At 57.0% G+C, this 21,449-nt stretch overlaps 1 protein-coding gene across 1 annotated transcript in view; it reads right to left on the reverse strand.

Moving 5' to 3' along the window:
* LOC144723685 (cytoplasmic dynein 1 heavy chain 1-like) overlaps positions 1–21,449 on the reverse strand; it is a 124,688-nt gene that overhangs the window by 66,709 nt on the left and 36,530 nt on the right. Inside the window, exons 12-31 of the mRNA XM_078602605.1 lie at positions 20,932–21,111; positions 19,749–19,892; positions 19,353–19,499; positions 18,522–18,662; positions 17,729–17,905; positions 15,884–15,994; positions 15,053–15,172; positions 13,581–13,820; positions 11,834–11,989; positions 10,867–10,980; positions 10,337–10,447; positions 9,491–9,700; positions 8,042–8,188; positions 7,051–7,217; positions 5,824–5,997; positions 3,828–3,993; positions 3,007–3,189; positions 2,415–2,669; positions 634–750; positions 138–303 (exon numbers count right to left, since the gene is read on the reverse strand). Of these exons, the coding sequence (XP_078458731.1) occupies positions 138–303; positions 634–750; positions 2,415–2,669; positions 3,007–3,189; positions 3,828–3,993; positions 5,824–5,997; positions 7,051–7,217; positions 8,042–8,188; positions 9,491–9,700; positions 10,337–10,447; positions 10,867–10,980; positions 11,834–11,989; positions 13,581–13,820; positions 15,053–15,172; positions 15,884–15,994; positions 17,729–17,905; positions 18,522–18,662; positions 19,353–19,499; positions 19,749–19,892; positions 20,932–21,111 (3,226 nt within the window). The remainder of the gene's footprint in view (positions 1–137; positions 304–633; positions 751–2,414; positions 2,670–3,006; positions 3,190–3,827; positions 3,994–5,823; positions 5,998–7,050; positions 7,218–8,041; positions 8,189–9,490; positions 9,701–10,336; positions 10,448–10,866; positions 10,981–11,833; positions 11,990–13,580; positions 13,821–15,052; positions 15,173–15,883; positions 15,995–17,728; positions 17,906–18,521; positions 18,663–19,352; positions 19,500–19,748; positions 19,893–20,931; positions 21,112–21,449) is intronic.

Genomic DNA, 21,449 nt, shown 5'->3' on the forward strand with positions numbered 1-21,449 from the left:
TCTCTCCGTCTCGCAGTTCATGTTACTTCACTGCCACTGGAAAGAAATCCCCTGGGTGGACTGTTGCTCCTCCCGATCCCCCCCCCCCCCCCGTCAAAAAACGATGGAGCCCGTGGTGGGGCCGCTGGCACCCTCACCAAAGGGCGAGCCGCCCAGCCGGGCCTCGAGCGCCTGCGTCATGGTGAGGTAGCAGCGGTCGGTGAGCGGCGTCTGCACCAGCTTGTCCTGCACGCCTAGGTACTCGAAGCCGTAGTTGAACTTGGCGTTGGCCATGTGGATGGACAGCTGCTTCAGCACGTCCGTCTGCGGGGAGAGAGCGGCGCGAGGGGATTGGGGCGAGGCGGAGACGGGACAGCGCGGGCGAGAGGCGCGGAGCTAAAGGCGTATTGGGAGTGAGACGGAACAAAATCAATGGAGCAACGGAAACGGGTTTAACGACGGGACATTCCCAGCCGCCGTCTTCAACGCTCAGATCACGTGACGAATTTCTGGGCGGAGCGATGCCGCTGATCGTTGCCCCGGCGACCTTGCATGACCCCGTGTGACCCCGTGTGACCTCGAGTGACCCCGCACGACCCCGCGTGATCCCATCCGACCCCACGCGACCCCGTGTGACCGTGGGGTCGATCGCACCTGCTTGGGGTCGAAGCTGAAGCGCATCTGGGAGAGCCACTCGAAGCGCTTGGGGTGGGAGACCTTGTTCCGCGCCAGCGCCCTCGTCACGTCCCTCTGGTGAACCAACTCGGTGATCTACGGCCACGGACGCCGACATCGTGCGAAATAGCGGGAGCAGGAGAGAGAGGGAGCAGGAGAGAGAGAGGGGGGTGCAAGAGGGAGAAAGGCAGGGAGCGGGAGAGGGGGAGTAAGTGGTAGGTTACGTGTAGACAGAGGAGACGGAGCCATCTGCCCCGTCTTTGCGTTCAGTGTACAGTGACAAACCCAAGTCATTTATTGCGTTTCCGATTCCCAACTCGACTCAAATGAGTGCCAATTATTCAAATAAAAGTTGTTTGAAAACTCGCATAAAATGTCGTTGTCCTCCCCAAAACACGCGTTGTGCTCGTGAACAGGATAACAATTAAGAACAGCAGAGCGACGGTGGCCATGCACGCGGCCTGCGGATTGCACGGAAGTTGTGAAACTCCCTTCCCGTAGGCGTTGAGGAGGTGCATTCATAAGCTGGCTTACTAGAAGGTGGGACAGAAAGGCGCGGACTAATATCACCGGTCACTTCTCTAAGTGATAAGAGTGTTGCCCCCTCGCACGCGTGGGTTTTAATTGGCCGATGACATCTTAATATATTGAGGGCCGCAGAGCTTCGGAAATTGTTTGGAGCCGGCTCATCAGAGCGTGGCTGCTGCCTTCCCGCTAATCGGTGGTTCCTCGCGCCTCCGAGTCGTCGTCTCTCTACGAGAGCGAGCAAATACTGTGCAGCAGCGGCACGTCATGATCATTATTCAAAATAATCCACGTGTGAAGGATGACATTAATAAATAATAATACATCATCACAGTTATAATCAGGAAATACGTTGTAAAATGGAGTGCAATTCGCATGCCGCGGCGCCGATGGTTTCTAACAAAGGGGAACAATTCTGTCGGGGCCTGGCTAACCAAACGACGTCGAGTACATTCCGATTCGGGAGATCCCGAGGGTATCGTTCACACGTGTCGCCGGGAACCTGCGACAGACTCATCAGGGTGGCGCAGCCGACTGAAAAGGAGGAGCTGGGGTGCAAAAACGGAAAAGTAAAAACACAAAATACTTCACCGCAGAATAAAGACAATCGTTAAAAACAACAACAACAAAATCCGAGACACAAAAAACATTCCAGAGGAAAATAAATACGGAATGAGTAAGAAATCCGCAATGACACCGCGGAGCTAATCCCGAGTATGCGGGTGGTGCAACTGCATGCGGGCAGGAGGGGCCACGTAGAGGGAGCAGGGAAGGTGGCGGCGAGTGACCGATTGCGGTCGTCTGGGAGGCCTGGCAGCGCCGGCCGTAGGCGCACGCATCGTAGGCCTTGACCGGGGGGTGGTGGCAGGGCCGGCGGGGGATCGGTGGGACTCAGGAGAGGCGGTAACGTCGGGTTCATGCGGCCAGGCGGCCGCGATTGGTGGGTGTGCGTACACGTGACCTGCTCACGTGACACCTCGGCCGATGTCGCCGGAGGATGCGCGCGTGGAGACGTGAGGGCACGGCGGTGGGACACGGAGGGGGGCGGGCGATTAATACCTTGCACCGATTAGCACGTTTGGCTACGTACGGTGTGAAAGAAGCTCAACATACGGTACATACCGAACGGCCATGCCGACCACACTATGCCACGGCAACCAGGTCACAGACAGAGGTCACAGACACCAAAAACTTCCACGTGTTATCGCCCATACCAACCCCCCCACGGCACCCACCAGGTGCTCCAGCTTCCTGCGCCGCAGCGCCGGCTGCTCGAGCAGCACGGAGTCGGCGAGCACGGTGAGCGTCGCCTCCACCGTGGCGAGGACGCCGCCCAGCGCCGCCGCGGCCGCCGCGCCGGCCTCGTCCTCGTCGGAGCGGCCGTCCCCCTCGACGGCCGGCCGCCCCGACGCCGCCGCCGCCGCCGAGGCCAGCGCTGCCTCCACGCTCTCCGACCACGAGATCTGGGCCGACAGCACCACCAGCTGCGCCTGGGGGTCGGGGGTCAGAGACGGGGAAAGCGGAGAATCGCAAAGGCCCAGGCGGTGGGGACACGATCATCTGAAGTGAAGTGGAGTAGGTTGAAAAGTAAAAGCGACCGGACAGTTATTAGGAGGAGAGGAGGCTTCCTATTGGACATCTGTTAAAATACCTTCAGCACAAATAAATATTCTGATTCTGGTTATGGGGGGATGCCTGACAGACTGCGAACAACAACAAAATCCACAACGGGCGAGTTTAAACGGGATCTACTGTGCGCGCGGTTCTAACGTCGTCGATCGACAGCCCGGGCGGCAGGAGGCTCGCCGGAGGGGTCCGACGCAGCACCTGGTACTTGTCGATCCACTGGAGGTAGGCGCCGGGATCGACGCATCCCCCGAAGGCGTGCGTGTCGGCGATGGAGTCGGCGAGCAGCCGCGCCAGGGTGACCCTCATCTCGCGCTCCACCAGCGTCAGCCACTCGTTGATCTTGGGGTGCTCCGCGATGGACACCGGCGTCTTGTACAGCACCTGGCGGGGCGGCCGAGACGGAGGAAACGCAAACCGATCAGCAGAATCGCCGCCGTCTCTACACTCTCACGCGTCCAGGATGGCCGGTCTCTTCTCTTGTTTTATTTCATTCGTAGAGCGCCCCAACCGCCGAACAAGGAATTAGCAAATTTGTACGGCGGAACAGTGCGGCGAGATGAGATGCGTCGACGAGAAGGATGGTAGCGCGTGAATGTGATGATGATGCTGCAAGCGACGATGAGTGGTGAGTGATGAGTGTGCTGTATGTACGCGTGCGTTGAACTTCTTTCGCACCGCACGTAGCCAACCGCGCTAATCGGAGGTGCGATGAATGGGTCGGAAAGTTGGGAAGAAGAGTGGAGTTAGTGATGGGGAAGGGAAGCGGAAGGGGAGTTGGGGTTAGCTGAGGGGAAATCGGTGAGTGCTTCAAGGGAACAACGAAAAATAGACAGGGAGGCCAATTGTTTGACGTGTAGGGGCAGCTTTTTGTAGCCACGATCATAATACACCAACGCAGGACCACGCGGTCACGTGCAGTGCTTCCATCTTCCGCCGTTGTCAGATCTTCTTCTTCTAAGTTCTACTTCCCACCGAGGTGACGGGCCCCGCTCGGCGCCCCGCGGCACCGCCGGACGTACCTCCTCCCCCTCGCGCGACGCCACCCCCAGCACCACGGAGCTGTCCTCGTTGAGGATGATGCTGGAAACGCCGGCGAACATCTTCTTGAAGTGCTTCTGCAGCTTGGCCACGTTCTTGCTGTTGCCGATAATCTCCAGGAGGTCCTCGTCGCCCACGAAGTAAAACCTGCGGCACGGCGATGGGCGGGTCGCGCGGGTCAGGGCACGGTGGGGGCCCCCGCGTGCGCAACTCTCACGATCGCCTGCCCGCTCGCCCGCCCACCCGCCCGCCCGCCTGCTCGCCCGCTCGCTTGCCCCTCACTTGCTCGCCCGCTCACTCGCCCACTCACCCACTCGCCTACCCACTCGCTCGCCCGTCCGCTCACTCGCTCACTCACTTGCCTCTTGCTTGCCCACTTGCTTGCCCGCTCGCCCGCTCGCCCGCTCAATTGCCCTCTCACCCGCCCACTCACCCACTCACTCATCAGCATGCTCTCTCGCCCAATCACTCATCCGCCTGCTCGCTCACTCGGTTACTCGCCCGCCCGCTCGCTGGATTACTCGCCCCCTCGCTCGCTCAGTTATTCATGGCTGTGTTTAACGACTCATCGAATCGGTGAACATTATCACCAAGGAGGGTCTTTTGAGTCATAGTGGGGCTTTGAGTCGGGCCACGTCAACAATGTGCCCACACCTTCGTTGTGTCACTAGAATTTTGTCCAAACATCTTACCACCGGCTACAAGTAAATACTCCGAGTACGGAGTAAGGAGTACGGAGCATGGAGTGTGGAATACAGAGTGTGTAGTACGGAGTGTGGAATGTGGAGAATGGAGTGTGGAGTATGGAGTGTGGAGTATGAAACACGAAGTGTGGAGTGTGGAACACGCAATGTGTGGAGTGTGAAATGCAGAGTGTGGAACACGGAGTGTGGAGTGTGAAACACGGAGTGTGGAGTGTGGAACACGCAATGTGTGGAGTGTGAAATGCAGAGTGTGGAACACGGAGTGTGGAGTGTGGAACACGGAGTGTGGAACACGGAGTGTGGAGTGTGAAACACGGAGTGTGAAACACGGAGTGTGGAGTGTGAAACACGGAGTGTGGAACACGGAGTGTGGAGTGTGAAACACGGAGTGTGGAACACGGAGTGTGAAACACGGAGTGTGAAACACGGAGTGTGAAACACGGAGTGTGAAACACGGAGTGTGGAACACGGAGTGTGGAGTGTGAAACACGGAGTGTGAAACACGGAGTGTGGAGTGTGTAACACGGAGTGTGGAACACGGAGTGTGGAGTGTGAAATGCGAGTGTGGAACACGGAGTGTGGAGTGTGAAACGCGGTGTGTGGAACACGGAGTGTGAAACACGGAGTGTGAAACACGGAGTGTGAAACACGGAGTGTGAAACACGGAGTACGGAGTGTGAAACACGGAGTGTGAAACACGGAGTGTGGAGTGTGTAACACGGAGTGTGGAACACGGAGTGTGGAGTGTGAAATGCGAGTGTGGAACACGGAGTGTGGAGTGTGAAACGCGGTGTGTGGAACACGGAATGTGGAACACGGAGTGTGGAGTGTGAAACATGAAGTGTGGCATGTGAAACAGGGAGTGTGGAGTGTGAAACATGAAGTGTGGAGTGTGGAACACGGAGTGTGGAGTGTGAAATGCGGAGTGTGGAACACGGAGTGTGGAACACGGAGTGTGGAGTGTGAAATGTGGAGTGTGGAACACGGAGTGTGGAACACGGAGTGTGGAGTGCAGAGTGTGGAACACGGAGTATGGAGTGTGAAACACGGAGTGTGGAACACGGAGTGTGGAACACGGAGTATAAAGTGTGAAACACGGAGTTTGGAACACGGAGTGTGGAGTGTGAAACACGGACTGTGGAACAGGAAGTGTGAAACAGGGAGTGTGGAGTGTGGAATACGGAGTGTGCAGTGTGGAACGCGGAGTGTGGAACGCGTAGTGTGGAACACGGAGTGTGGAGTGTGGACGATGGGGCGGGTCTGCAGGACTTGCCGGGGGAATGAGGATCGCTCCCGCTCCAGGTACTCCCCCAGTGCCTTCTGGATCTTGCCGAGGAGGTCGGCGAGTCTCTCGAGCGAGCGCTGCACGCCGGGGATGTTGAGCACGTCCATGACGAGCGGAGACTTGGACACCTTCTTCATGAGCGCCAGGAACTCCGTGCTGATGCTGCGGGGCGAGGGACAGACAGACAGATAGACAGACAGACAGATAGACAGACAGACGGACAGACAGACGGACAGACGGACGGACAGATAAACAGACGGACGGACGAACAGATAGATGGACAGACGGCTGTGCTCGGCGTTGACGAGACGTCGACGGGCGGGGAAGCTTTTAGCCGAAGCGACGGAGCAACGGCGCCAGCCGTGGGTGTCGGTGTCAACGCGATGCGTCGGGTGGCCACCTGCCCTGATTGTCCCAGGATCGCCCTCTTTGTTGAGGAGGTCTCTAAGGTAGACATTTGAAGTCCTGGCTTTTGTCAGTTGTGCGATAATAATTACAAACGCACAGGGATACACGCGTGCACGCACATACAAATGCACAAAAACAAAGATTGCCTGTATAGCCTCTAACAGACCAATGGGGCAAGTGCTGTTAGCGAACGCACAGTACAAGAGGGGTGGCCAGCACCACATCCGGCTGCCTTTCCTGCCTAGCGCTGTGACTGGGAATCAAACTCGGGTCAGCGGGTTGGCCACCGCTTCCCACTCACACACACAAACACAAAAACACACTCGCGCACACACACACACTCGCACACACAAAAACACACTCGTACACACGCACGCACAGACACACACTCGCACACACAAAAACACACTCGCACACACGCACACACACACTCGTACACACAAAAACACACTCGCACACGTGCACACACACACACTCGCAAACACAAAAACACACACGCACACACAAAAACACACTCGCACACACGCACACACACACTCGCAAACACAAAAACACACACGCACACATGCACACACACACACACTCGCACACACAAAAACACACTCGCACACACGCACACACTTGCACACACAAAAGCACACTCGCACACGCGCACACACACACGCACTCGCAAACACAAAAACACACTCGCACACACGCACACACACTCGCACACACGCACACACACTCGCACACACGCACACACACACACACTCGCACACACAAAAGCACACTCGTTGCGTGCGTGTGTGTGTGCGAGGGCGCCACCTCTGGAAGCGGCCCGTCTCGACGGGCAGCAGGTGCTTGATGTCAGCGCTGCCCGTGAAGATGCCCTCCAGGTAGACCCAGCGGCGCTGCACATCGATCCACACGTCGAACAGCGCCAGGATGCGGTTCAGCTTATCCTCCCAGCTCAGCGCGTCCTCCTCAAACACCTGCGCGCCCACATTGACACCATTGTCGTCGTTTAGAAACACGCACAGGAGAGACGATTCAGAGGCGTGGGAAACCACAGGCAAGCGGGAAGGCGGCCAGACCCGGCGCCAACAATTGCCCTAGCTCTGTGGTCCTATATCCATGATGTTTTTCCAACTCGGGTCAAAGGTCGCTAGTGTCCGCCACTACGCCCCCTCTACTCGGGCCCTCTGCCACACCCGGCGTCGCGCTCAACTCTTCCCCAAACCACCGCGTGCTGCGCAGGGCGTCCCTCGATCCGCTCCGTCGCCCCAAAAGCACCCGGGCTGGCGAGACCTGCGTTGTCACGTGACCACGAGCACCAGGGCCACTCACCGCGTGGGGCCGACAGCTCGAGAGGTGGCAGTGGCGTCGTCCGCGATAGTGACCGAGCTCTCTCCACCGCTTCAGTGCGGACGGGAGGCGTGCTGGCAGGGTCCGTGTGGGTTGTCCGTGTGTGTGTATCATGTGTAGCAAAGGCGGCTGTGTGTGGTGCTGGCCACCCAACCCATCGTGTGCCGTGCCGGCCTGCGTAGGTGCTACTCGCTGCAAACAGCACTTGCTCCAACAGTCTGTTATAAGGCTATACGGGGGATCTTTGTCTTTGTATCACGTGCCAAAAGCCCTCGTTGGTGGAATGGACCTAACGTCCCAGCTGGGCAGGACCCTCCTGGAAAGAAGCTTCGGGGCTCAGTGAGGCTTTTCCCGGACACGCAGAGGACGGCAGCGTCGTCGTCCTCGTCACCACTCCGGTTTTGTGGAGGGGGGCGGCAGTTGGCGAGGGGGGGGGGGGGGCTGCCCTCACCTTGTAGTAGGGGGAGAGCTTCATGGCCGACACGCTGTTGATGTGCTCCTTGACGCGGTTGAAGAGGTCGTCCCAGCCGCGGATGAGCCGGCACTTGTTCTGGTAGTTCACCATGTCCAGCTCGTAGGCGCTCCACAGCTCACGGATCTGAAGGGGGGGGACGGTGGGTGAGCGAGTGAGTGAGTGGGTGAGCAAGCAGATGAGCGGGCGAGTGCGTGAGGGAGTGTGCGAGAAAACAAGCAAACAAGCTGTTGAGTGCATGAGTGAGTGGGTGGTTGGGTGAGTGAACAGGTGAGTGCACGAGTGGGTGAGCGAGCTGTTGTTCGAGTGAGGAAGTGAGCAAGTGAGCAAGTAAGTCGGTAGGTGGGTGACCGAGTGGGTGAGTTAGCGGGTGGGCAATTCAACGAGCCAGTGAGAGAGTGAGCGACAGAATGCATGGGTGAGTGACTGAGCGAGTGAACAGGTGAGCGTGTGTAACTGCAGAAGCACTGGGGTCACTTCAGCCCGAGCCCACGTGCCCAGACCAGGCATTGCACCCGTGAGGACCACCTGAGGGCAATTGACCACCGATGATATTGAGATGACATCACCACTGAACGGCAATGTGATTGCCCAGGCGATGGGTGACGGGGAAGGGTCTGGCCCGACATAGCCAGTGATACCTGGAGGGTGTGGCAATTGGATTCCCAGCAGCATCCAACTTTCCACATCTCCCTCCTGACACGGCCCCCACGTGAGCCCCCCCACCGCCCCCCCCCCCTTAGGACAGTAGCTGCCAATACTGTGGCCTGCGTAGCGATCAGGAGATTGGCAACGCAGCAAAGTGGGTTCATGAGCCCATCCGCGCGGACCTCTGACTGCCATTCCCCTGAACGCGAGACTCGCGTGTTTTCTCCCACGGATAAAAATTTTCATTTTTTTAATTAAATTACCCAAACAGGAAGGGGCCAACCATCCTAACGCAGGGCCCTCCTGCGACGTCGAGCCTCGAGGAAACCCCAAGCGAGGCTCTCCCCGACGGCGAGGAGCGTGACGTGCGGGACGTGTGGGACGTGCGGGGCGTGCGGGGCGTGTGGGGTGTGAGGGACGTGTGGGGTGTGCGGGGCGTGCGGGGCGTGTGGGGTGTGTGGGGTGTGTGGGGCGTGTGGGGTGTGTGGGGTCTGTGGGGCGTGCGGGACGTGTGGGGCGTGCGGGGCGTGCGGGGTGTGTGGGGTGTGTGGGGTGTGTGGGGCGTGTGGGGTGTGTGGAGTGTGTGGGACGTGCGGGGCGTGTGGGGTGGGAGGGACGTGTGGAGTGTGCGGGGCGTGCGGGGCGTGCGGGGTGTGTGGGGTGTGTGGGGCGTGCGGGGCGTGTGGGGTGTGTGGGGTGTGTGGGGCGTGTGGGGTGTGCGGGGCGTGCGGGGCGTGCGGGGCACGTGCGGCCCCGCCTCCGGGCGTGCCTCTCCCGCACCTGCTTGAGGAACTCCTCGAGCGCCATCTCCCCCTGCGCCACGAGCAGCACGTCCTTCACCACGGCCTCGTTCTTCTGCAGGTCCACGTCCCAGATGTGGCCCAGCGTGAGCTCCGACAGCACCCAGCTCACGCGCAGCCGCTTCATCAGCTGCTTCCAGTGGCGGTCCTTCAGCGCCTCCGACTTGAGGTCGATCACCAGCATGTTCACCTGCGGCGCATCGCGGGCCCGAGGGGCACATTGGGTCGTGCGCGCACCCACGTGAGCACCGCCCGGGTGTGGTGTGCGGCGGATGTCGCCGCTCGGGAGACGGGGGCGGCCGGACCGCGGTTGCTGGCCAGCCACCCCCTCGTGTGCCACGGCGCCGGCGCTCGCAGCTGCCACTCGCCAACGGCGCACGGCCCAACAGCCCGTTGAGGCTAAACGGGGGACCTTTGTCTTTGTGTGTGTGTCTGCGTACGGATCGGCAGTGTGGTAGTTAACGTGCTGCAGACGACCAACTGTGGTGGCGAATGTTTGAACTGCTCCTGGGGCTACCTAAGGTCGAGTCGAGGGCAAACTGCCCCACCCCAAACCCCCCCACTCTCTTGCCCCACGCACTTCTGACCCCCACTACCCTCCCCCCGGTGCCAAATGAACAAAACGAACGAATCGACCGGCTCGATCAGGAATGCAACGATTTCATAACGGAAGCGCCGTCACCGGAAGTGACATCACGTCGGGCCGGCGCTCGTGGCGTTCACCCGGGCCGCGACGCTGCAGTGTCGTGGCAATCAGAGCGAGTGGCCGGGCTGAGGGATGTCTCCGCACCGCGCGTCGCTGAGCGGGGGGGGGGGGGGGGGTCACCTTGAGGTAGCTCTTGAGCAGCTTGAGCACGTGCTCGTAGGACGCGTACTGGCGCAGGCGCGCGGGGAAGTTCTTCAGCTGGTTCACGAGGCCGTCCAGGCTCTGCCGCAGCTGCTCACGCATGGTCACAAGCACAAAGACGCACGATTACACGCACAATTACAAAGACGCACAGAGGCATGCGTCTTAATCGTCCTGTGCAATGGATAGACAAGCACGCCGCCATAGGCACATGGACTTTCCACCACTGCCCCAGCACTGTAGACGGGAGATGAGCACCGCTCATGTGAGCAGGAAATCACTTGGCTTTGACGCGCCAGCACACGCCGGTGAGGAGGGGGTGCGGTGGGGGAGGTGTCACCCTGGACGCTCTCAACAACAAGGAGCACGGAGCGGCGTCTCGTCGTCGTACGGCGCCGTGAAGACGGTGGGGGGCACGATTCCGGGGGGCACAGCCCCCGCCCCCTCACCGTCACCAACACCGCCGGTGTTCGGGGCGTGTCGCTGCTGCGCGACGCTTCAGCGCTCACCTTGCGCGGCTGCACCGACAGCCACGGCTGCTCCTTCATCTGGTCGATCTGCTCCCAGATCTTGTGCAACTCGGACCACACGCCCTTGAGGTCCTGCAGCTCCTCCAGAGCCACCTGGAGAGAGCCGCAGGCACCACGCCCCGGGCAGCAAGGGGACACGGGGACACAGGGCACATGAGGACACAGGGACATGAGGACACAGAAGACACGGGGACAGGTGACATGGGGACAGGTGACATGGGGACAGTGACATGGGCAAACGGGAGATATGAGAATATGGAGACAGCGAGACACGGGGACAGGCGGTGGTGCGTGGCCTCTAACCCAGCACTCCGGAGGCGTGGGTTGGTGGATCACACAAACGTCGTGAAACTCCCATCACGTGGCCATTGAGAAGCCATTCCCTGGCTCGCCAGAAGGAGGGAGTGCAACACGTGCAGCATTCCACTGCTGATGACACTGATGGTGTCAGCTATTGACGATGACGACGATAATGATACTGGCAGTGTTAATGATGACGGCGATATCGCTACTCCTGCTGAATCTGGTGCTGCTGATGATGTTGCTGATGACGATGATGATGCTGACAATGACGATGTGGGTGCCACGGTGGCTAGGAGATGTAAGCTACCTAGCCTGGTATACAGGATGTCCTCGGTTCAATCCCGACCCTGTATATTCGAGTTTGTGGTGTCTCTCTCGCCGTGGTCGCGTGAATTTTTCTCCAGGTCCTCTGGTGCATCCCTCCACATTTCATTTAGAATCAACGTCACGCGTTTAGAGTAGCCGGCTGCGATACATTTACACGTGATAAGCCGACTTCTTTGAGCTATCATTTGAGATAGCCAGGCCACTGAAAAAGAGCTACGTAGCTCAGTGGGACCTAACCTGGTAAAATAAAAACAATAGTTGTAATAGTTTTGATGATGACGGTGACGGTGAAGGTGCCGTGCGGTGCGGGCCGTGCCTGCAGCCTCTCCTCTGAGCCGCTGAGCAGGCCCGTGTCAGTGAGCTCCAGGGCCTCCTTGGCGCGCGAGCACTTGTCGCGGTCGTCCTTGAGCCGCCCGAACTTCCCCTCGTAGATCGTGAGCGTCTGCAGCGCCTCCTCGGGCCGCAGGTTCCCCTAGGAGACAACAGCGGAGATGCCACGAGTGCGACCGACCCCACCGGACGAACCGTTTTTTCCTCCACATTTAGAATTAACGTCACACGTTTAGAGCGTTTGGCTGCTCTGAATATCCACGTGATGAGCCACTTCGTTGGGCTATCATTTGTGACCAGGTCGCTTCTGAAAAAGAGCTACACAGCTCAGTAGGCCTTTACCTGGTAAAATAAAAATAGTTTATAGTTTTATTTTCACGAGACGAAAATGGACACTCGCCATGACGAGGGACGGCAGAGAGAGAGAGAGAGACGAACTCAGCAACCAGGACTTTAACCTTCAACCCTGCCTCAGGACCTCAGAGCTGAAACCCAGCACCTGGGTGCAGTTGGCTCTGGCACGGCCATTACGATCCAACGTTAAAGAAAGTCACCCGGTACCAGGACTTCGACCTTGAATCCAGGTTCTCAGCGGTTCTGAAATGGCCAAATGTTAATCTCCTCGAGCCACCCAGCCAAAAGGAACGTAGCCAGGATCATAGCAAACCCTGGCATGGCCGCTACGAACCCGTAAATGAAACACGCGGATCGCTGCATCGCACGATCGTGAGAGACGGCGACGGCTTGGGGAGGTGTTCATCCAGCAGTGGATCGATCGTGACAGATGTAGCCCCGTAGCGGCAAGGGGTGGGGGGGGGGGGGCTGAAGGGGGACCAACGACCCCCTGACAAAGACTTGGCCCCCTTTTTGACTTCTCAGGTGGCCGTCGGTCCCACTCCGATTAGCGCGGTTGGCTACGTGCGGCACGAAGGAAGTTCAACGTACACGCACACGTGCAATTAAGCGATGGGCTCTGCAGGCGTTCCTCCGAAACGGCGAGGGAGAGAGCTCCAGTGGAACGCACGAGAGGCACGAGCGAATCGCATCGTGTCACTCGTTCGTGTTTAACGTGCGTCCACACAAATTGCTGCTGCTGCTGCCGCTGCTGCTTTGGCAGTGGTGCACGGGCACAGTTACCGACAAAACAACACTCGCCAATAACAACGTGCGTGGCCTCAAAAGTTAAACAAATGTGTAATACGCTACGAAGGAGGGCCATTGCCCGAAACGTCGGCCACGCAGTGCTGCTGAGGAACGTGCAGCTGAGACGCCTGCCTCAAGTTTCACTTTGCCTATATCGTGCCCCCTCTCCCCCCGTACGTTGCACCGTACGTAGCCAACCGCGCTAATCGGAGGTGCAGGGGAAAGACAACAAACTAAACGCCAAAAAAACAGCGCTCAGTTTTCAATCGTCTGTGTATGTAGCCAGTGCAGCGTTTGGGCCGACGAGGGGCAGAACGCAAACTGCTCCCGTCTCTCCCCGCCGGCGCTGCGACCACGCGGGGTGGTAAGCGGAGGGGCGTGAGATCTCACGGCGACGCGACCACGCGGGGTGGTGAGTGGAGGGGAGCGGGAGGACTCACGGCGACGCGACCACGCGGGGTGGTGAGTGGAGGGGAGCGGGAGGACTCACCACCCCGCGACCACACGGGGTGGTGAGTGGAGGGATGTGAGAGGACTCACCACCACGCGACCACACGGGGTGGTGCGTGGAGGGGAGCGGGAGGACTCACGGCGACGGGCTTCCCGCGCTCCCACTCGGCGAGCAGCTCCCCGGTGCGGGCCTCGACGGCGCGGTCCTCCTGCACGATCTTGAGCTGCAGGCTGGCCACCTGCTGCTGGATGGCGGCGTCCTTGCGCTTCATGATGTCGCTGAAGGCGCCCCACTCGCCCTCCACGTTGTCGATGTAGAGCCACGACGGCGGGAACTGGAAGCGGTGGCGCTCCAGCAGGCGCTGCCCGTTGCGGAACAGCTGCGCCGGCGGGCACGAGCGGCGCCGCCACGCCGGCCGCAGGTCAGCGGCACGGCGGAGGCGGCGGAGGCGGCGTGCGAGCGTTAGCGGTGCGAGGGGAGAATGACTGGCTCGCTAGTCGGGGTGTTACCAGCTTAGCCATTGGTGTTATCAGTTTGGTAGTAATGTATTAGTAGTGAAGTAGTAATATTGGGATTAGTGGTTTAGTAGTTTAGTGGTAGTATTAGCGTTTTAGTAGTTTAGTTTTAATAGTTTAGGCGTAGAATAAGTCATTTGGTAGTTGTATAAGTGGTTTAGTAATTTAGTAGTCGTATTCGTGGTTTAATAGTTTAGTTGTAGTATTCGTAGATTAGTAGGAGTGGTATTTGTGGTTTAGTTGTTTAGTAGTAGTATTCATGATTGATTAGTTTAGTTGTAGTAGTGGTTTAGTACTTATATTGTTAATATTATCTGTATTATGAGTATTTAATATTTATTTGGTGTTCTTCTAGTCTCATGCAAATCATTAGCTCCGTCTGACCAACACAGCATTGGCCACAGGAGCAATTCATCTGGTACACACCTACTGTTGATAGCTTCGGTAATTCATCTTTAGTACCAGATATTAGTTTTTTTGTATATTAAATACTCACAAACACAACTGTTGGCAGTTGCAAAACATGCGCACCAACAAGGACATTTAATTGGTTTTGAGAATGTTGAAGTTTTGTGTAGAACTCATTCATATTTACACGCTCTAACCCAAAAATCTTTTGTATGGATATTGGCCACGAAAGCTTATGTGTTAAACTGTATTATACTGTCATTATCTGTATTATACTGTTTTGTTATCTTTATTATATAGTTATTGTTATCTGTATTATACTGTTAATGTTAACTGTATTATAATGTTAACACGATCTGAATTAAAAGATAATTGTTATCTGTAAATGTTATCTGTATTACAATCTGCATAATATTGTAATCTGTATTGCATCGTCATTATCTGTATTGTCCGGCGAGGTGAGTCGGGTGCGCTGGGTGCGATTGCCAGCGCAAGTGGCAGGAGGGGGGGAGGAGGAGGGGGGGAGGAGGGGGGGAGGAGGAGGGGGGGAGGAGGAGGAGGGGGGGAGGAGGAGGGGGGGAAGAGGGGGAGAGGAGGAGGAGGGGGGGAGGAGGAGGGGGGGAGGAGGAGGAGGGGGGGAGGAGGAGGGGGGGAGGAGGAGGAGGGGCGTTTGGCGAGGGGGACTCACGTCCACTTGCTTCTCGAAGCTCTTGATCTTGCGCTTGAGCGACTGCACGAAGGTGATGAAGGTGACGGCGTCCGATGTGCTCGCCGTGTCCACCGAGTGCTGCTCCAGCTCCTGCCGCGACTGCACCACGGACGCCCGCGACAACCGGCAGCATTCTCAACATCGTCGTCGTCGTTAACATCGTTAAAATCAGCGTCAACATCGGCGTCATTACCAACCGCGTCAACATCGGCATCACCGCTTGTAGCACGGCGCGCTAAGCACTACACCACCACCGCCCATAACCACCACAAAGACAAAGATCCCCCAGAATAACCTTCACCAGACTGTTGAAGCAAGTGCTTTTGGCAAGCACCTATGAAGGCCAGCATGGCACACGAGGGAGTGGTTGGGAGGCTGAGTCGACCTAGGGGAGGTCCAGCACCCATTCAAATATTCGTCCTAAGCGGGTATTGAACTCGGATGGCCGGGTTTGTAGCACTACACTAACCACTACACTACCGCTGCCCATAACCACTACAAAGACAAGATTCTCTGTATAAACTTTTCATATTGTTGGGGCAAGTGCTTTTAGCAAGCACCTATGAAGGCCAGCACAGTACACGAGAGGGTGGGTTGCCAGCACCACGCCCGGCTGCCTTTATCTCTCTAGTTGCAATGTTCAAAACATGGCACCAGGTACTCATTTGAGGCTGAGTCGACCAAGGAGAGGCCCAGTACCAGTTCAGATAATCGTCACCGGGTTCGTAGCGCGGTGCGCTAACCACCATGCCACCGCTCATGCGCTCACGCGGGCAGACACGAGCACACACACTGGATCGTCGACGTCACCTTGGAGATGTTGGTGTGGAAGTCCTGCATGAAGAGACCCAGGTGGTGCCCGAACTTGCTCAGCACTTCCTTGTGCCACGAGTCGTACTTGAGGTTCACCTTGGCCTGGACCTGCGGGGCAGCGCAGACGCGAGCGGACAGCGGCGTCGGCGGCGGCAGTGCCCCCGAGCGCAGAGCGCCAGGGTGAAGGTGCGGCCGTGGCATCGCTCGCTCGTGCCACGGCTGGCGGGAGGGTCTCCGCTAGAGGGGGCTCCAGAGGGCTGCCACAGTGGCTGGAGATGTTGACTACCTCGCCTGGTACACCGTAGGTTGTGGGTTCAATCCCGACCCTGATGCCTGCTGTATATTTGGAGTTTGCGTGTCTCTTTCCCGTGTTTTTTTCTCTTGGTCCTCCGGTTTTTGCCTCCACATTAAGAATCACGCGTTTAGAGTGTTTGGCATAAATTTGCACATGATGATTAAAAACATTTTGTTGAGCTTTCATTTGTGGCCAGGTCGCTTCTGAAACGGAGTTATACAGATCAGTGGGCTTTACTTGGGAAAAGAAAAATTAGTTTAGTTTTAGTTTCGAGGCTCCTGTAGAGGGTCCGGCCGGGATGTTCGCAGGAGATGCCGACGCTGCCGCCTGCGTGCGACCCCAACGGAGCGACTTGAAAATGCAAACAAATGTTCGTATCGTGATGCTCGCCCAACAGTTCGCAGGAGATGCGTGCGTTGCTTTGCTTGCATATTGTTTGTCGCTCTGACTTTCTGGCCCGCCCCTAACTGGACGTCTGTATTCCTTCAGGATAAATAAAGATTCTGATTCCGCATGAATGTGGGGCCTGCCTTCAAGAGCCTGATGGTTCAGGACCGCCACTGCCCACCTCGTACGTACGGATGTTGAACTTATTTCGCACCACACTTAGCCAACTGCGCTAAACGGACGTGCGGGTGAAGGACAACAATCTAAACACACTAAAAAGTGAGCATCTGGCCTCGAGAGGTTTGAGGGAGGTAGCGGGAGTGAGTGGGTGAGTGGGTGGGTGAGTGAGTGGGTGGGTGGGTGAGTGAGTGGGTGGGTGAGTGGGTGAGTGAGTGAGTGGGTGAGTGAGTGAGCGAGTGGGTGAGTGAGTGAGTGAGTGGGTGAGTGAGTGGGTGAGTGAGTGGGTGAGTGAGTGGGTGAGTGGGTGAGTGAGTGGGTTGGTGAGTGAGTGAGTGGGTGAGTGAGTGGGTGAGTGAGTGGGTGAGTGAGTGAGTGGGTGAGTGGGTTGGTGAGTGAGTGAGTGGGTGAGTGAGTGGGTGAGTGAGTGAGTGGGTGAGTGAGTGAGTGGGTGAGTGAGTGAGTGGGAGAGAGGAAGCAAGAGAGAGGGAGCGGGAGAAAGGGAGGGGAATTTCGCTACTCTCAGTTGACGGGGAGTGGGGGGGGGTATTCCATTTTTTAGGCGTTTGGGCTACAAAGGGGGTCTCTGCTCGCTCGGTGTGGTGCGACTGATGGACGGGATTTAGTGAGGGGTTTTTGAGGGTGTGTATTTTTTGTTGTGTCTGTTAACACAGTGGTACACAATGGGATTCATATTACACGAAAAAAGGTGTACCTGTGTTGTATTTCTTGTATTAAGCAAAATAAAAAAGGCCATAAACGCCACAAACGAAACAGCAAAATAACGACACGATGAAGGAAGCAAAGAGACGAATATTTTTTCTTTTGATCAAAAAAATAAAAGAGATGGGGAGGGAGGGGTGGGAGGGGAGGTGTTGGGGGGGGGAGGGAGATGTGAGTGGGAGGGAGGGAGAGGGAGGGAGGAAGGGAGGAAGGGGTGGGGAGGGAGGGGGCAGGGAGGGAGGGGGGAGGGAGCTCCCCACCTTCCCGTAGTCGACGACGACGGGACCGAACTCCTTGTGCGTCTCGGCGTTGTCGAAGGTGAGTCGGGACTTGCGCATCTGGTTGAGGACGGCCTGCCAGCGCGTCAGGTTCTCCCCAAGCCTGCCGTACACGTGCTCCTGCTGCATGTCCCACAGGTTCTGGTAGCGCAGCCACTCCTGGGGGGGGGGGGGGGGGGGGGCGACAAGAGGCGGTCGTTGTCCTGTTATTATAATAATACAAATGTTTAGTACTTTAGTACCATCGTTCGTAATCTAAAAATAAACTATTTTTTATCTGACCAGGTAAGGCCCACTGAGCTGTGTAGCTCTCTTTCAGAAGTGACCTGGCCACAAATGATAGCTCAACGAAGCGGTTTATCATCACGTGGAAGCTTATAGCAGCCAAATACTCTCAACGCGTGTTAATAAATGTGGAGTGGAAAACCGGAGGACCCGGAGAAAAATCCATGCGACCACGGGGAGAGAGACCCTGACAGGCGTCAGAGTCAGGATCGAACCCACGACCTCCTGAACACCCGGCGAGGGAGACGACATTTCGCCACGGTGGTGCCCCGACAACCGTGGAGGAGCCACAGACGAGCTGCCAGCAGCCCAACGTTGAGGCGGCGCGACCATCAATTTCCCCGAGCTCTGCAGTCCTCTCTCTATATATAAAGATGCTTTCAGCCAATGAATAAGGCGTTTATACACGCAGGCCGACCTCCTTGTTCACTCACGTGGGAAGCGGCAATGCCACCCCTCACACTCCCCGCCGCTCCGCCCACCAACCCACCTCCACGTAGGCCTCGACGAGCCGCATGAGCGTCTGCACGGCCTGCTGTGCGCACTCGCGCGCCGCGTTGCCGCTCGGCATCTTGGTGTGGAGGTTGCGGTAGAAGCGCTCCTCCTCCGTCAGCTCGTAGTGCACGCCCACCTGCGCACCGCGGTGAGGGTTACAGGTGAGGGTTACGGGTGAGAGGGTTATACAGCAGGCCATACTTTCCCACCTGATGACGGACGCTTGTGTTGCGCCCGAAACGTCGTGATTTATTTTATTTAATTTTTATACCTACGTGACTTTACCGAAAGAACCAAAGATTACGGGTGAGGGTTTGGGGTGAGGGTGAGGAGTGGATTGGGGACCAAAAGGCCTGCAGGCCTGCAAGGCCTCGTCAAGGCTCTCGCTCCGCTCTGGTTCTCTACACCGGGTGAACTACTTCGTTACCGCTCCATTCGAGTTCCGGCAAATCACCTCGCCGCAGTAGTGAGATGTTAACTGCCCCGCCTGGTCTACAGGAGACCGTGGGTTCGATCCCAACCCTGACGCCTGCTGCTGCTGTATATTTGGAGTTTGCATGATCTCTCCGTGGTCGTGTGGATTTTTCTCCGGGCTCCCCGGTTTTTCCTCCACATTTAGAATCAACATCACGCGTTTAGAGTATTTTGCTGCAATTAATTTGATAAGCCACTTCGTTGAGCTATCATTTGCGATAGCCAGGTCGCTCCTGAAAAACAGCTACGTAGCTCAGTGGGCCCTTACCCGGTAAAATAAATAAAAAAGTTTCTAGTTTCGTTTAACGGTGGCGGCGCTGGCTCGGCGGGGTTTGGTGCGGCCCGCGAGCACCTGGTAGCGCTGGCTCTGGATGCGTGGCAGCGCGACGGTGACGCTCTCCCAAGCGTGTAGCTCCGCTTGCAGGTGCACCCGGCACGCCTCGAGGTGTGGCTCCACGTGGATCAGCTGGTTCGTGATGCGGAACTCCAGCACGATGGGCTGCGTGGGAAACGAGGAGGAGGATGGAGGAGACGGTAGAGATGGAGGAGGAGACGGAGGTGGAGGAGGAGGAGATGGAGGTGGAGACGGAGGAGGAGGGAGTGGGAGTCACGGAGGTGCTCGGACGCCAGTGAAGATTCCCTTTCTTATTCTTCTTTCATCTGTAATCCCCTCGTGCTGTCGACATCGCGGCCAGAAAGGCGACGCTCTCTCTCTGCGAGTGATGCCACTTCCTGCGTGGCACCTCACCCTGATGCGTGGCTCCCCGCCCGGCTTGTGACCCCCCTGGGGCCCGTCCGTGTCCATGTCCCCCTTGGCGTCGCTCTGGCCCAGCAGCGCTTGCGTCCACGCGCCCAGCCCCGCCTCCAGACGGGCGCCCAGGATGTTCTCAATCTGAGAGGAGGACACGCGGGAGGGTGCGGGAGGGGAAGGTGCGGGGGAAGCCGATGAGGAACGCGACTGATTCTCCACGCCGGCGATTCCACGAACCGTACCGGCTCAGGGTCGCGAGGCGACCCGAGAGTTGGTGATCTCGCATCCCAGTGTTGCCATCTCGTACACGACGACGATGACAATGGTGATCAATCGTACGTGACGACCATGAGAATAGTGATCAATCATACATGACGATAATGGTGATCAATCATACACTATGACAATGATAATGGTGATCAATAATACACTATGACAATGATAATGGTGATCAAGCATACACTATGACAATGATAATGGTGATCAATCGTACACTATGACAATGATAATGGTGATCAATCGTACATGACGTGACGACGATGACAATTGTTGTCAATCACACACAATGACAGTGGTGATCAATCATGCACGACGACGATTACAATGATGGTCAATCGTACATGATGACGATGACGATCTATGGTACACGACTACAAAGGTGATCAATTGTACACGGCAATGATGACAATGATCAACCCGACACGAAGACGATGACAGTGGTGATGAATCGTATGCGGCGTGCTACGAAGAGGGGCCATTGCCCGAAATGTCACCAATTACATATTGTTCATTTTTAATGGCCACACACACACAAACAGTGTTATCAAGATGGAACGCGTTGACTTTCCGCGTTAAGATGAGGGCTTGGGAGAAGAGACGACGGGAGATAATGTACCGCGATACTCATACCCTTTGGTTTTTTCGGTAAAGTCACGTAGGTAAAAAATAAAATAAAATAAATGAAAACAACTAAATTAAATCACGACGTTTTGGGCGCAACACAAGCGTCCGTCATCAGGTGGGAAAGCGTGGCCTACTTCTGATGCAGACTTTACCGAAAAAAACAAAGAGTATGAATCCTTGCTGTCACGAAAGCTTGAAATCTAGAATTAATGTACCGCGAGCCTACGGATGGGATTCGATCGCTCGTGAATGTCGAGGACTAGGAGGAAGGAGGCACCTCAATGTCCAGCTTGTGCACCCAGATGGAGAGGTTGGAGTAGGAGTGGAGGTTGAGGTCGTCCACGGCCTTCTGCACGCGGCTCAGGATCTCGAGGAAGGTGCGGTGCTCGTGCACGCACGTCTCCAGCGACCGCACCTCCAGGTCGATCTTCTCCTCGATGATCAGGAGGTCGTCGACCTGCGGTCGTGTTCGCACCGTGGCGCAGGGAGGCCGACGGTCAACTCGGGCTGCCCTCCAGCCAGATTCTCTCAGCTGGTGACTGCCTCAGATTGTCCCATCGGTCTAGAGACCCCGTTAGAGACCGGTCTGTCAGTCCATTGTCTATAGACCCAGTCAAAAACCAATCTGTCAGTCTAGTGTCTAGAGACCCTATCAAGAGACCGGTCTGTCAGTCCATTGTCTATAGACCCAGTCAAAGACCGGTCTGTCAGTCCATTGTCTAGAGACCCCATCAGATTCCAATCTGTCAGTCTAGTGTCTAGAGACCCCATCAAGAGACCGGTCTGTCAGTCTAT

This window comes from Lampetra planeri, chromosome 18 (assembly GCF_965212315.1).
Source record: "Lampetra planeri chromosome 18, kcLamPlan1.2.h2, whole genome shotgun sequence".
NCBI classification, from domain to species: Eukaryota; Metazoa; Chordata; class Hyperoartia; order Petromyzontiformes; family Petromyzontidae; genus Lampetra; species Lampetra planeri.